The 15,720-nt window shown below is 42.9% G+C and overlaps 1 protein-coding gene across 1 annotated transcript in view; it reads right to left on the bottom strand.

Moving 5' to 3' along the window:
* Nucleotides 1-12,889: 12,889 nt before the first annotated feature.
* slc8a1b (solute carrier family 8 member 1b) overlaps nt 12,890-15,720 on the bottom strand; it is a gene marked incomplete at its 5' end in the record, with an annotated part of 53,921 nt that continues 51,090 nt past the window's right edge. The window contains 2 exons of the mRNA XM_083650766.1: nt 12,890-13,223; nt 14,721-14,824. Coding sequence (XP_083506892.1) covers nt 12,951-13,223; nt 14,721-14,824 — 377 coding nt within the window. The 3' untranslated portion in view covers nt 12,890-12,950. The remainder of the gene's footprint in view (nt 13,224-14,720; nt 14,825-15,720) is intronic.

The raw sequence follows: 15,720 nt of genomic DNA on the forward strand, positions 1-15,720 counted from the left end.
AACAATATTTCACTTTTCCTCTGCTGACCAACAGTTTTGTCTGCTGTTCCTTTTTATTGTTACTGTGGGAAAAGTCCGTGTTTCTGTGAACCAAACATTTGAGTTTTGATGTATTTTCTAAAGATAGTAGACAAGTTATATCCTTGGTCGACAAAATGAGAGCGCTTTTAGACTGGTTCCACTTTATTTTATACAGTAGATCGTGAATTATGAACCTCTCCCAAAATAGATATGAAATGAAACTGTCCATTAAGGCAAAGGAAATGACTTTTCATGAAACTGTCATGGAAGGGCTATGCTGCTTTTTGGTTTTTAGGTTTTTCCACCACTTTCTCATCTCATACACCATGGCACTCCCAAAGACTGACTCTTTCTCATAGACCATGGCACTCCCAAAGACTGGCTCTTTCTCATACACCATGGCACTCCCAAAGACTGGCTCTTTCTCATACACCATGGCATTCCCAAAGACTGACTCTTTCTCATACACCATGGCATTCCCAAAGACTGGCTCTTTCTCATACACCATGGTATTCCCAAAGACTGGATCTTTCTCATACACCATGGTATTCCCAAAGACTGACTCTTTCTCATACACCATGGCATTCCCAAAGACTGGCTCTTTCTCATACACCATGGCATTCCCAAAGACTGGGTGGAGCCACAGGTGGGGCACAGGTGATTTTATTTGGGTCACCAAATAAAATAGCAAAGATTCTTCCATAGTCTTTGATTTAGAATGAGTAGGGGCGACTGTATTGTTTTACTGATGAGAGGGGACAGATAGAACCTGTTGAATGAAATATTTAACAAACATGTGCATAAAACAAAGTTGTGATTTATGAAACGTATAGGCTTCATAACGGCTGGTTTACCTGTTGAACATATTCAAGAATATAAGGTGATGCAATACACATGGTCAGGGATGTTTATTTATGCACAAATTCAGTCTTCTGACAATTTATAGTTAAGGTCATGACTCATTTGTGATTGTGGAGAAATCATATCACACAAATTATTAATATAGACTTAATCTTAAAACACACACACACAAACGCGCGCGCACACACACACACACACACACACACACACACACACACACACACGGCGGATGTGGAGGAGAGTTCACGCTCTGGCATTTGCCTGAGATTTAATTTTAATCCACCCCATGTGTGTGAAACACCTGCTATAACATGGCTACACACACACGCACGCAGGCACACGCATGCACACACACACACACACAGTCATGCACACACACACACACGCGCACACACACACGCGCGCACACACACACACGCGCGCGTGTGTGTGTCATTTCACTTTCTCTTATCAGTCAGTCAAGCTAGCCAGTAATCAAGCCTGTGTGTGTGTGTGTGTGTGTGCGTGTGTGCGTGTGTGTGTGTGTGTGTGTGTGTGTGTGTGTGTGTGTGTGTGTGTGTGTGTGTGTGTGTGGAGGGGTTGGTTCCTCCCTGGACCTTTGGTGCTGGGAGGTAGAAGTGACAGCCCCATTACAAGATCCTAACCTCCTGCCCTGTCCTCTCTCTCTCTCTCTCTCTCTCTCTCTGGCATTTCATGCTTGGTCCCATGGCCGCGGGGCAACAGGCTTACTGGGAGTGAGAGAGAGAGAGGGGGGGAGGGGGAGAGACGCAGCAGAAAAAGGAGAGAGAGAGAGAGGAGATGCAGCAGAAAAAGGAGAGAGAGAAAGAGGAGATGGGACAGAAAAAGGAGAGAGACAGAGAGAGAGAGAGAGAGAGAGAGAGAGAGAGAGAGAGGATGGAACAGAAAAGGGAGAGAGAGAGAGAGAGAGGTTGTGAACTCTCTAGCACCTTCCTATCCATATGTTATATGCACTTCAAATCCAAACCAACATGAACTTACTCCATGATGTGACCTTGGAATTATAAGCTTCTGTGTCCCCCACAAAAAAAGAAGAAGTGATTTTACACTCATGTCTGTTGACATACTGTATGTGTGCTGTTATGTTATATATGTGTGCAGCAGCAAAAACCACCCTGGCGAATATCACCCCCCCCTGTCCCTCATAGTCTGAATGAGTTGCAAGTGTTGTGTTGTTGTTGTTTTCTGTCTTTAAACTAATTCAATTAGGCCGAATCTGGTACCTATGTAAGATTAGTCTTTAAACAGTAGCCTAATGTTGACCTACGTTGCGAGCTGTCTCTCACAACTCAACCCACCCCCCCACCCCCCGCTCGCTCTCACTCAATGTTATACGTGAGACAAGGGAACGAGGCTTCATAGATTTTAGCCTCATTGGTAGAGCATTTGTCTCGTAAACCGAGATTTGTGGTTCGAATCCAGGAGGAGACTTTGCGCGCTCCCGTGAGGTGGGGAGGCATTTCTCTGCATAACAGCTGTCCCTACCGACAGGAAGTGTCACAGCGCGCCATCATTCTGTCCAATCAATACGTCTCCCACGCTTTCCCCTGCTCTCCCTCTCTCTGGCCTGCTGGCCAATCACCTAACTGGAGTTCTATATCAGTTCCCTTGGATTTTAGAATGTTGTAACCAGTAGCGTAGCCAGACTTGGCTCATTGGGTGTGCCACAGAAAGCCAGGGTATGCCAGGGGGCGGACCATTTGAAAGTTTTTGGCCTTTTCAAACCAGACTTAGAGGAGATGATCAGAGAACAGCATGCACGCACGCGCGCGCACACACACACACACACGCACACGCGCGCGTGCACACACACACACACACACACACACACACACACGAAAGCCAGTGGACTCATGGGTCTCTGAAACAGGGTATCCCAAACTTTATTTTATTGGTGGTGTCAGAAGTACCATGTACCATGGATAGCAGTCACAGTTAGTGGCAACACACAGAAAACAACATCTTTCCTATCAGTTGGTGTGCAACAAAAATCTAACTAAATCAAACAAAACAAAACCAACACGCACACACACTCGCGTGCGCACACAAACAGAGGACAGCAGCAAAATAAGAAAAGAGAAAAACAAATCATCTTCATTATTCATTAACATTTTGATCCTATGCGGTTATCGTTTCATTTAAAAATCACACCAAATCAATCAATCAATCAAACCGACAGACGATGAATCCCCGACTACACCCTGCGTGAGAGAGGAGAGGTGGAGGAATGGAAAGAGAGAAGAGAGAGGAAAGAGCTGAGTAGATGAGAGAAGGAGGAGAAAGAAAGAAAGAATTAGGAACTGAAAAATGACAGACGATCTGGTTTTGCAGCAGACAGACTGACTCAGGCACAGACACATGGACAGATTGATGGAGACAGACTGAGTCAAAGGGACAGACAGACAGGTACATGAGCAGAGAGACAGAGAGACAGACAGACAGAAGAAGTTGACGTTGTCGGAATCGATCAGAAATGAAAAGATAGAAACCAGACCACCTGAAACGTCCTTCCAAGACGAAAACAAAACATTCGGGGGGAAAAGAGGGGAGAGGAGATCTAGACAAAATGATCAAAGGATGGGAGGAGGAGAGAACATAAATAGCCAGATGACAGAGATAGAGAAACAAGCTTTACGCAAACTACAACTTCTCCAAAAAGGCAATATATGTCATTCTTGAGTGTAGTGAGTATATATATTTTTTGTTTCCTTTAAATAAATACCATGTAGAATTAATTCTCTACGTTAGCGCGGTGGCAATACAGTCCACCTCACTTATAACACTGTACAGTATATACACAATATTATTATCTCTTTAATGACAAAATAACCTTTAGATGTACATAATGTTCCTCGTCCACTGTCAGAGAATACAGCCACGGTATTAGAAGTAGCAAGCAGTGTCTTTGTATTTTTTTTTTTTTGTACAAATAACCCATGCAACTCCCGTATAGATTATTTATTTAAGATACATAACTCCTTAAGATCTCATCTCTCATTCAATAACAGCAGATATTGCCTTTTTTTTTTACTTCTTAATTTAATTAATAATAATGTGCAAGTTACCCCGAAACAAAAAGACATCGTCGCCCAAATGAAAAACGTTAGCTCTACGTACATAGAAATGTAACATAACGAGAGTTAAAGGAGAATTTCTCTATTTTTCAACCTGGACCCTATTTTACTATATATATTTTTATGTGTAACTAAGTTATGTGAACAGACATTTTATAAATTGATGCAGTATTGACCAAGATTGCTTCAGTTGGCAGCCACTTTTCCCACATGCCCCACTAAACAGGCTTATTATTATTATTATTATTTATTTTTTTACCACTAACAGGCTGAGATTATTCCAAAGGGATAGCTTCCATACTGCTCACCTGGCATAATCCAAGTCACCACAAGCCCTGAGATGTCAAGTTGACTTGAAAATACGTCATTTACAACCTGATTTTAGCTGAAATATAGCCATATGTGCAGCTGGACATCCCCTTTTTATTCTTGCAGTGCAGATTTCAGCTAAAATCAGGGTGGAATGACGTATTATCTAATGTTTAATTGTATGTTTAATAAGGTACATGCTATTTGCACCTGTATGTCAAATACGTCGAATTTAAAATGTTTAAGCATGTCTAAAGTATGCACACGACATGTGCACCTATGTGCAGTGAATATGCCACTGTCTCTGACTTGTCTTATCACTATACTGCCTTATTGTTGTTGTGTCTCTTGCTGTTTTTGCACTCATATGCCCTGTTATATTTGTACTATGTTGTAAACGGAGTCCACAGCACAAGAATTTCACACGTGATACTTGTACTACGGAGTGACAATAAAAATCTTGAATCTTGAATCTTGGAAATGACGTCTTTTCAAGACATCTTGGTATTTCAGGGCTTGTGGAGACTTGGATTACACCAGGTGAGCAGTATGGAAGCTATCCCCTTTGGAATCATCTGATCCTGTCAGTGGTAAAAACTAGCTTGTTCAATATCTTGGTCAATAGACTCAATACTGCATCAATTTAAAAGATTTCTGTTCACATTACTTAGTTATACATAAAAAAATACATATGGAAATAGGGTCCAGTTTGAAAAATACCAAAGTTCTCCTTTAAGAGACGGACGGAGAAACCTGAATCTATACAACACATTCAAACCGGTTCTTGTCAACACCAGGGGGATGGGATACGATTCTCTATAACTATATACAGACAGGTTAGCATTCATGCACAGTGTCAACAAGTAGCACATTGACATTCCCAAATATGGAAAACATGGCAAAGGGGGACGGAGGGGGAAAAGGGATCAGGGGTGGGGCAAGTTAAGGAAAGACAGAAAGAGAGATACAGTAGAGAGAGAGAGAGAGAGAGAGAGAGAGAGGGAGAGAGACACACAGAGGGACAGATAGACACCATAACAACACACATACTGGGCAGGAGAAGTCCATTTCAGTCTCACTGACCCAGAAATCAATGTATGGCTGTAACTTCACGTTTTTTTTTTCATTATTATTTTCCATCTTCTTTATCGTCATCCTTCCGCGTCGCACTTCGTTAATATTACTTTAAGGATAAGAGGCGGAGTCTGGTAGCGGGATTTCCCACAGTACTTTATTGCCATGGCGACGGCTCAGCGGGAGGTCGCTCGGCTCGTACCGGCTGGGATGTCTGTCCGTCCGTCCGTCCGTCGTTCTGTTTATTCGTCAGCCGGTCAGACAGACGGTCAGTCCAGAGGTGAACGAAGCCACGACAGCGCCACATCAGTCTTTACATCAGAAGCAACATCGTTCTCGGTTCACAACTGATTCAAAACTTCTTCTTTTTTTACATCAGAAACAACATTGTTATTGTTTACATCAGAGCGAAAAACAAAAGGGTTTACATCAGAAGCAACATTGTTAATGGTTACATGGAAACTACGTTGTAGCCATTTCACATGAGCGACAGGAACCAGTGCAATGCTTTTCCTTCACTTTAAGCCCCAGGCCCTGCTTCAAACTCACCCAGAGAAAACTCCCTTCCCTTCCTCCTAGTGTCATATTTACAAAGCCCCGCCTCCCCAAACCTCATGAGTCCACACCAGGGCGGGAAGCATGACTTCTTCATCCCAACAATGTTGCCAGATTGAGTGCTTTTCCGCCAATTGGGCTGTTTTGTGTTGCATTGCGCAGGGTAAAAATGGGCTTGCACGCTTGTTTTCCTTGGACCTGCATTTGCTTGGGCGGTTTGATGTGCGTTTTGCCGGTTTTTGAACAGCCTTTGGGCTGGAAACAATCAGCTGTATCTGGCAACACTGCCAGACAAGTGGCTTCTTGACAGAAACAGCCTGGTTGCTTCAACATGATCTCACAGAAATATGTGAAATGAACAGGACACAATTACGTTGATGTCACGTAAAGTGCTCAATTATGTTATTTGTAAAGTCGGCTGGTTTAGCTGGTGTTAATTCCCCCCCCCTTCCCAGTCCTGACCCATTCAGTCTGCAGCCAGCTGTCGTTCATCTGCGATTAGCTTCACGTCAGGCTAGCTTCGGTCAGGGCAGACGCACACAGAGAGGTGACGCTAGCAAAAAGCGCTACCGTCTCAATGAAAAATGATAGCTTCTGGAGAAAAGAAAGTGCTGCAAACAACTCAGCTACGTTACTGCAAGCTTTTTAAGTTACGAATTTAGACAGCAAGGACCTTTTAAGTCAATCCAACGTGATACTGGATGCACGTTATATTTGATAGTGTTTTACTTGTTGGACTTACTCAAGAGGTGATGCGAACAGCTTCCACAATGTCAGAAGCTAGCATTACATGTTTACAGTGTACAAACCTTCAGCTCCATGCCAGTGAAGAGACAAATGGATACAAATTGACGTATAAAGATTCTGGATAGGTTTTAAAACAACATCAAGGCTTTTCTTTGTCTCTCTCCAGCATGTCAATGAAACATCAGTCACATTTAGTGTTTTTTTAGAAAGATCCATTGGTTAGAAAAACCCCTACGGGTCTGACTGCAGACAGGAAGTTTCTGATAGAAAGATTTCCCTTTGGCAAAACAGGGGTAAACTGCCACTCCAAGGCCTTCGCTTGAGAACAACTACATTGTACGCTAATGGAGAGCCAGAGGAGGTCAAGAGTTTGGCAAAAACTACAAACCGGACAAATTTGAAATATCAATTACACTTCAGCTCTGCAAACAGTCGTTTAATTTTAGAGCTTGCATTATGTTTGATCATTTAGGGTTCTCCGCTAAATGTGTATAGTTGCAACAGAGCATTTGATAGTGTGCCGATTGGTCAGATTGTATGACAACAATGTTTCTGCAACTCCTTAAAGGGCTACTTCGCTGATTTTCAACCAGCTTTCTATCATCACTAAATCAGTAGTATATAGAGTATATAATATGTAGTATATATGCAAATGAACAATGTTTAACTTCCATCTTGCCTGAACCGAGAGCTCCCCGTTCATTCACAGGACTTCCTGGACCAAATGATGTCATGATGATGTCATTTCATCCAGGAAGTTGCGAATGAAGGTAGAGAGCACAATAGTGATGGTAATAAGTGATAGTGACAGTAATACTGATACCATGGCAAAACTGCTCCAAATGACATCATTATGACATCATTTGGTCCAGGAAGTTCTGTGGATGAATGTGGAGTTCTCGATCCAGGCAAGATGGAGGGAAGGTAAATATTGTTCATTTGCATACAGTATTACCAATTTTCTAACAGTACAAAGTTGGTTGAAAATCACCAAGGTAGCCCTTATATAACAATCATGTATTTGATATGACTTAGTATGTAGTATGTACTATGTAATTACTGTCAAAGTACAAGTACATTTGGCTGCCACTGGGAACTGCATGTAGTCAAACTTTTAGTGAGCCAATCTGCAGAGGTTCTTTACTAGGAGGGTAGTCTCTAGCTTCTGCCTAGTCTGACTCACTGGAAGCAGTCTGCAGGGATAAGCTCTGCTTAGTCTGACTCACTGGAAGCAGTCTGCAGGGATGAGCTCTGCTTAGTCTGACTCACTGGAAGCAGTCTGCAGGGATGAGCTCTGCCTAGTCTGACTCACTGGAAGCAGTCTGCAGGGATGAGCTCTGCCTAGTCTGACTCACTGGAAGCAGTCTGCAGGGATGAGCTCTGCCTAGTCTGACTCACTGGAAGCAGTCTGCAGGGATGAGCTCTGCCTAGTCTGACTCACTGGAAGCAGTCTGCAGGGATGAGCTCTGCCTAGTCTGACTCACTGGAAGCAGTCTGCAGGGATGAGCTCTGCCTAGTCTGACTCACTGGAAGCAGTCTGCAGGGATGAGCTCTGCCATTGGCTCCGACCATTTCAGTCGGAGCGAAGGGAAATCCCTTTCCGCTCCCTGCGTGTCGCTCTCAAATGCCTCCCCCGCTGTGAAACAACAACAATGCTAGCTAGCAAGCTAGCAAGCTACACACTGAAAATGGCAAGTTTTGACAAAGATTTGGATTGTGCAATAAAGCAAGCCTGCTTGGTACTTTCGGTACATGGTTGTAAAGATAACAGCCTTTTTTATGCAATGAGAAACTACTAGGAGGGTGTCATTTTATTTTGGTAATTTAATATCATTCATGGGATGCCATGTTACAACATGTAACATGCATGTAACATGTAACATGTAGCCATGTTACAACCCTGCGGAGAATCATGTCGGGTTTGCCAAACTCTTTTACAACCCATGGCTCTGCTCTTCTAATCTCTCACAAGGGGTAGAAATCTGTCTGCGACAAGAGGAGAAATCGCTGTTTTTTATATGGATCTGACCTAACTCAGACTACTTACTCTACAGATGACATTTAGAATAGCACTATTATATTACACATCAAGTAAAAAACACACCACATCAGCAGGAAAATTCTGGCCAACTCAGATGCGTACAGCACGGTGCCCTTGGCTTACAAATGGTGGACTTTCAGAAGGCTATACGTTCTGCGTAGGTGGAGATCTCTTCGGTTTTGGCTGAACTAGTAAAATAGTTAACAGTCTGAAATGTAAACCTCTCTGACAGTCTGGTTGGGCTTGAAGCAATATATCCTCAACATATTTCAGAGTAGGCCTCTGAGCCAGGTTGGGCCAGTTCCATGTAGTTAACATAGCTGACTTTGGCCAGAAGTCTTTTACAGAAATATATCCAGGATGTCAAATAAAAATATGTCTCATTAAAGGAGAGAAAGAGGAGATTCTCAGCCAGTTAGTGTCCAGCAGAAATCTAAACAGCGTGGAAAAGCCGCTAGCAGGTTTGATAGTGTTAGCATTGGGAGCATCTCAGCTATTTGCCGGTGAATCCGGTTCATTTCACTGCTTTTGAATTGATGGTTTCATGTTCAAGCTCCTCAAAGCAAGAATCATGTTTACTAGCGAGCACAGCACTTGACAAGGGTTTCAAAGTAGCGTGGCAATTTCTACAACTCAAGTTTGTTCTATCTAGTGTTTTCAAAAGGTCACTGCGAGTTGCTAAATGTCTCAACAGGGTTGCCATAGTACAACACAATCTACCTGAATCTGTTCATAGGTCTTCGTCTCTGTTAATAAATTAGTAATTATTTTCATACCACGACTGCTTCCTGCGGTTCCCACGTTAAGACTGATATTAGATTGCTGAAGTAATAGTGGTCAATAGTTGGTTTGGAGGCCTTTAAGAAGCCTATGAAGCTAAGAATCCATTTGAATATTATGGTTGTTTATTCAAACCCTTGTCCCCATGAAGAAAGACCTACGAAGGCAATTCAATGTAATAAACACAACAGCGAGTGAAGACGGCCTCAGAAAGGCTTTGATCGCAGTACAGATGGCTTTATTTGGAGTAAGACCTAAACCTAAAAAAAGACCTTAATATCCTGAATGATTAGATAATTGGGAAAACTGATTTTCTGACCTTCTACCAGAGTTGAAGAGCAACTGTGGATCATCAGGTCCCTGTATCTGCTTTTTCTAATCCAGTCTGCGATTCTGTCTGCTTGGTCTGGATGAGTGTGCGCTTTCCAGTAGGGGTGGGACGATACATCGATCTGCAGCGATGCATCGCTTCACTGACCAACGATCCAACTGCATCGATGCACAGTGAAAACATTGATATGAATCGCTGTGACGCGCCGTAAAAAAGAATTTTTCATTATTATTAAATTATTATTTATTATTTCAAACTTTTATTTTGAAATCCATCTGCGTCTGTGCGTCACCATTTCTGCCAAAGTGCAGGTGTCGTTTCCGCATACAAACAATGGCAACAGCAAGCAGGCAAGAAAACGAGGGAGAGGATATTCGTTCCCCTCTTGGACATAAATCAACGGCGTGGAAATATTTTGGATAAAAAAAAGACGGTAAAACGGAACGTGAGCAACTGCATACTCTGGAGCCAAAATATCTAATCCCATGGAGAAAGCACTTCAGTGAAACTTGCATACTGAGTCTGTACAATCAAGTTAAAGATGATGAATTAATTAAATGTGAGTGAATGAATGCAAAATGAGTGGCTATCACGACAGATGGGTGGACGTCGTGTTACAACAGAAGACTCTGTAACTGTGACTTGTCATCATATTAACACCGACTGACAAATAAAGAATGATGTGCTTCAGACGCGTGTTTGGAAAGACGCACACGCAGGAGCAAATCTGACCACAGTTTTGACAGAAGCATGTCAGGAGTGGAATGTATGATAAACAACCTGCGCTTGTAACAGACAAGCTAAGCTGTGTAGTGGATAGCTATGATGCAGGAAGACTGTACTGCTTTTGCATTATGTTATAATATAGTACATATATTATAACATAATATTATTGTTCCAGCCTTCAAGTATCTATCATATAAGTCAAGGTTTACACAAAGATCCTGCTTTACTGTATAACAAATAGGACTAGTTCTTCTTTCAGGTTTCTTTGATAGTGATGTGAACATTTTCATTTTAAAGCTCAATATATCAAAAATTGTGGCACTTTACTGTTAACAGGTCAATTTTGATTCTTATTTTAAAAACACATGTTTTTAATTTAAATGTGTGGAAGAGCTCAAAAATAAAACTGTCAAATGATATCGTAGTTGCTTTGTGTCAGTTGATATAAATGTAACAGATTGTGAGCATATCGTCTAATATGAATCATATTGTATCGTGGCAGACTTTGTGATATCGGCAAATATCGTTGTCAAAATGAATCGATATAATATCGCATCGTGATCAAAAGTGTGATTCCCACCCCTACTTTCTAGCCTGTGTAATTGTACTTTTATACATCTTGTCTTGTTTTTGTCATCAAGTTAAAAAACCCTCACTGAAGCATATTCCTGACAGCTGAACAGTTGGCATGGCAATGGTGTGGAATGTGAACTCAGGGTAATTATAAGGTAACTTTAACTAGTCCCATGATAACCAACCATGTGTAGAGCTATTGGGTCCGGGTTAAAGATCAGTGGTTGTTTCTTATAAAGCCCTTGAGGATTTTGATTGGTCCACAGACCAGCCAGGGGGAGGTGCTTAAGACAGAAGCTGCTGAGCGAACGCTTTAGCCAGTGAAGAGGCGGCTCAGTGAGACGAATGACAGACGCAGCGAAGAAGCAGACAGCCAATGAGGTTTCACAGAGGGCGGTACCTAAGCTCTGAAGTCTAAGTCATGACTGACACATGGTGGTTGCAAATCCCATTGGTGGAAAACCAAGAAACAGAATTCCACTGGTTAAAAGAAAAGAAAAAACTCTGCAATGATAATAGTTTCTCTAACAGTTTCAAACGGTACAGCGGCCATTTTGTCTTGTCAGACACGGCCTTATTAAAGGTAACAGAACACTAAAGCCTTCGTGATTCAAATGAGACCTTATATCATTACAACTACTGTATACAGCAAACTACAAAGGACGGGCGAGAGGGTGCGTTCAGGAGCGCACAACACCACCGAGACATTCAGAAAGAAACAGAGGAGGAGCCGGAACGTTCCTTCAGCTCTGTGTAGGTACATTTCTATCCTCGGTGACGTTTCAAAACGCTTCGCCTCGCTGAACGCACCCTCCCACCCGCAGAAAGATTCTACTCTGCATTTCTATAGGCTGACAGAGTTAGCGTCAAATGCCGCCACAAGAGCCCGAAAGAGAAAGAGACCTCAGATGTGTGACCTCAAATCAGACTCTGTCTCACACGCACACACACGCAGACACACACCCTCACACGCACACACACACACACCCTCACGTCGTTTTTCATTAAACGGTTGCAATAATATATCCGGTTTCTGATTGTGTTTCAGTTTTGTCTGTTCATGCATATACATAGTAATACAGACAGCCACCCGTCCACTCGGGACAGCGGTGTTAATAAAGTTATTGTGTGTTTTTTTTTTGTTTTTTTTGCCTCGCTCGCATCCGCCAGGCGGGCGTGAGCGTAGCAGCTGTTGCGGTAGGAGCGGTGTTGTTAGTGGGATTTGCTGCAGCTTGAAGACATGTTCACGGTTTGCACAGGCTCACACCAGACAGGTGTTGAGCACGGTGTGTGTGGAGCTGTGCCAGTCTGTTTTAACCACTGGGTGGCGCTCCTTGTTTCCGTTAAAACGCAGTTTGATTGCTGTATGTTTGAACCAGGGGGATGCACGGTGAGTGTGTGTGTGTGTGTGTGTGTGTGTGTGTGTTTGCAGAGTTTTTGGAATTAGCTATATGCGTCAGTATGTCACAACAGGCGTTAAGAGGACTTTTGACTGGTTGGGATGTGTAGACAAGACAAAAAAAAAATGATTCAGACGTTCCTCGTTTTTTCCCGTTTTCCGCCATTTCCACGTCTCCTGAGCTGCGTCTCTCGCTCCAATGCTCTTTCTTGTCGTAGTCCTTCCATTCACCCGTTCCTCCCTTCCATTTTGTTTTTAGATGCCTTCAATTCCTTCTCCTCCCTTCATCGTTCCATCCATCCATCTACCGTTAAGTCTATTGCGTGAAAGGGAGGGATGGATGGATGAGCGATCACTCCATCAATCTCTCAATATCTCCACATCCTTTCGCCGTCCGTCCGTCTGTCCGTCTCCCATCGGTCCCCGTTGGTCCGTCCGTCTTTAGAAGCCCTTGACATGACAGTAGGCTTCCAGAGAGGAGAACAGGATGTAGAGGAGCCACAGGCTGAAGAACAGCATGGTGGTCAGGATCTTTGGAGTCCGCGGGCCCCCCAGCTCGCCCCCGATGTCGGGCCGGCGCCGGTACATCAGCGTGCCCATGCAGATGAAGGCGAAGATGGTGAAGAGCGTGACGGAGAAGGCCAGCGTGCCCGGGTCCACCCTGAACTCCCGCCCCTGGCTGTTGTGGTAGATGGCAGCGATGGACCACGCCACCTGTCAATCACAAGCATCGTTATGATTAGGGATGTTAATGAATAATCGACAATTGATTGATCACCGTTAAGAATTTTACCCATCAAACATAACTGATTATTTGACAATAGGCCAGTGGGTCTCAAACTGTTTTGGCTTTACTACCGCCTTTTCCTCATTTCTATATCCAAGTACCCCCTTTACCCGATTACAGCATTTTGCTTAGAAAACTGCAAGAGAAAACAACCGCATGTGATGCAATGAAGGAATGATAACCCACCTTTTGAAGAATATATCATTACAAAATAAGAAATGGAGTGAAAGAGTTGGAATTAGTGCCTCCTGAGCAGATTTCATTTTGCAAGATGTTTGGAGCTCATACCTCGATGGTTTGGAGGTTTGTGTTTATTTGTGATTTTATAACATAACCGCTGTGAAACTATCAGAAAAAAAAGTGTAATCCCTGCGTTTGAGCGGTTTACCGGTGCTCTCTCTCTCCACATAAACACAGCCTTGCTTGACCACATAAACACAGAACACAGCAAAACAATGTCCCACCACTAAAATACACACAGGGCAGAGCGTCTCTCAACACCAACACACTGCCACACTATTATATGGGCCAGAAGTGATCGTTTCGAGGGGAAACTTTTGTATAATTATATGTTTTTTAATTATATGGTTGCATAGTATACCTTTAATAGAATGACTAATTGATTAATTGATTGTTAACATGAACAATTAATCGATTAAGGAAATTGATTCCAATTTGCATCCCTAGTCATGATGAAGTCAGATGTTAGCAGTTAAGTCAGGGATAATCAGCGAGTAGGTGCTTTTAGGTGGTTTTAATGACGTGGAGGGAAAGTGTTACTCCGACTCGTTGATTATTTTATATTGCCAACAATATGAAATAAAATAATTGACAAATGTTTGGTGAAAGTTTTGCACTCAAAATCAAAAGCTTATGAAGCAAGAACTCAGCGTTGTCATGGCAATGATTGATTATAGTCCCTTTTACAACCAAGCCAGTTAGGTGACACGATAGCTTAAAAATACATGTGAATTTCACAGCCGTAATAGTTAAATCAGTCATGGAATTCCCCCCCCCCCCCCCCCTCCCCCAGCAGATATATCTTACAAGATTAAGCTAGCAAGGCAGTTTTGTATTATGTGTGGTATTTTTAAGTTTGGTTTTAACGCACACCTGCTGGCCAATCAGAGCAGAGTATTCATCCAGACCATGCTATACGATTGTTTACCACAGCAGAAGCAGCAGCAGCAACAAGAACAACGGTGGCAGATGGCCGCGATGCACCACGAGACCTCTCAATCATCCAGATGAAATGACTAAATAAAATGAACTTGATTGATCCCTGAGGGGGAGATGGGTCATTGCAGCATCAAAGAATAGGCTATAAATCATAATAGCAGTATGAATAATAATGATAATAAAGCAATCAAGAGGAACCAAGAGTTTCAATCAACAAACAAATGTTGCAATGCAATGGGACTCACCCCGATGCCCAGGAACACATTGACAGCATTGGAGCCAGTCACGTTACCGATAGATGCGTCTGCATACTGGTCCTGGATAGCAGCTACCTTACTGGCAAATGTATCTGGGTGGAGGAGGAGGAGAGAGAGAGAGAGAGATAGAGGAGAGAGAGAGAGGAAGAGAGGAGACAGAGAGCGAGAGAGAGAGAGAGAGAGAGATAGAGAGAGAGAGAGAGAGAGAGAGATAGAGAGAGAGAGAGAGGAGAGAGAGAGATCAGATTCATGCATGTATACATTATGACTGTGGTTTCAAGATTCAAGAAGCAAACAGAAAACAATCTCAAACTAGAAGTGCATTCGGAGAGTGCATACCTCCGCCAAGGTCTGCTATTATATGCACATTTTGTGAGTTGGATCAGAACCCTGACCCATCCTCATCCCTCGAATCCCCACTCTCTCCGACCTTCCTAGAGATGTAACGGTATGAAAAGCTCACATCACGATTATCGTGACCAAAATTATCATGGTTATCGTATTATCACGGTGTTCGTAAAAAATTGCTGAAAATGTTCAAAAAGTACAGGCTCACTGAAATCATTTTACGACCTTTTATATTGAAAACTCAGACCCAAAAAGGATTGATACACTCACTGAAATCATTTCTCCAAGGCTGCACGTTTGCATCTGGGAGACTGTTGCCAACTTTGGTTGATGATGGACAGTATTTACCATGTTTTCCAACGCACTGTAATCACGGTACCACGGTAATCACAGTACCACGGTTTGAACGATAATGAAAATTTGAAACGGTACGGTTATCGTAAGGAATTTTATCACGGTTATCATTAAAACCGGTTATGGCTACATCCCTATTCCTATCCTTACCTACAGCCCCGTCCCTTTTCCTGACCACGCCCCCTCCCACCACCCAGATACAACTTGTCACTCCCCCTATCCACCCCTCGAACCCAGACTCTCTATGACCTTCCTATCTCTAGGTACAGCCCCGTTTGCCTAGCCG

Source organism: Poromitra crassiceps (genome assembly GCF_964638095.1).
Source record: "Poromitra crassiceps genome assembly, chromosome: 14".
NCBI lineage: Eukaryota > Metazoa > Chordata > Actinopteri > Beryciformes > Melamphaidae > Poromitra > Poromitra crassiceps.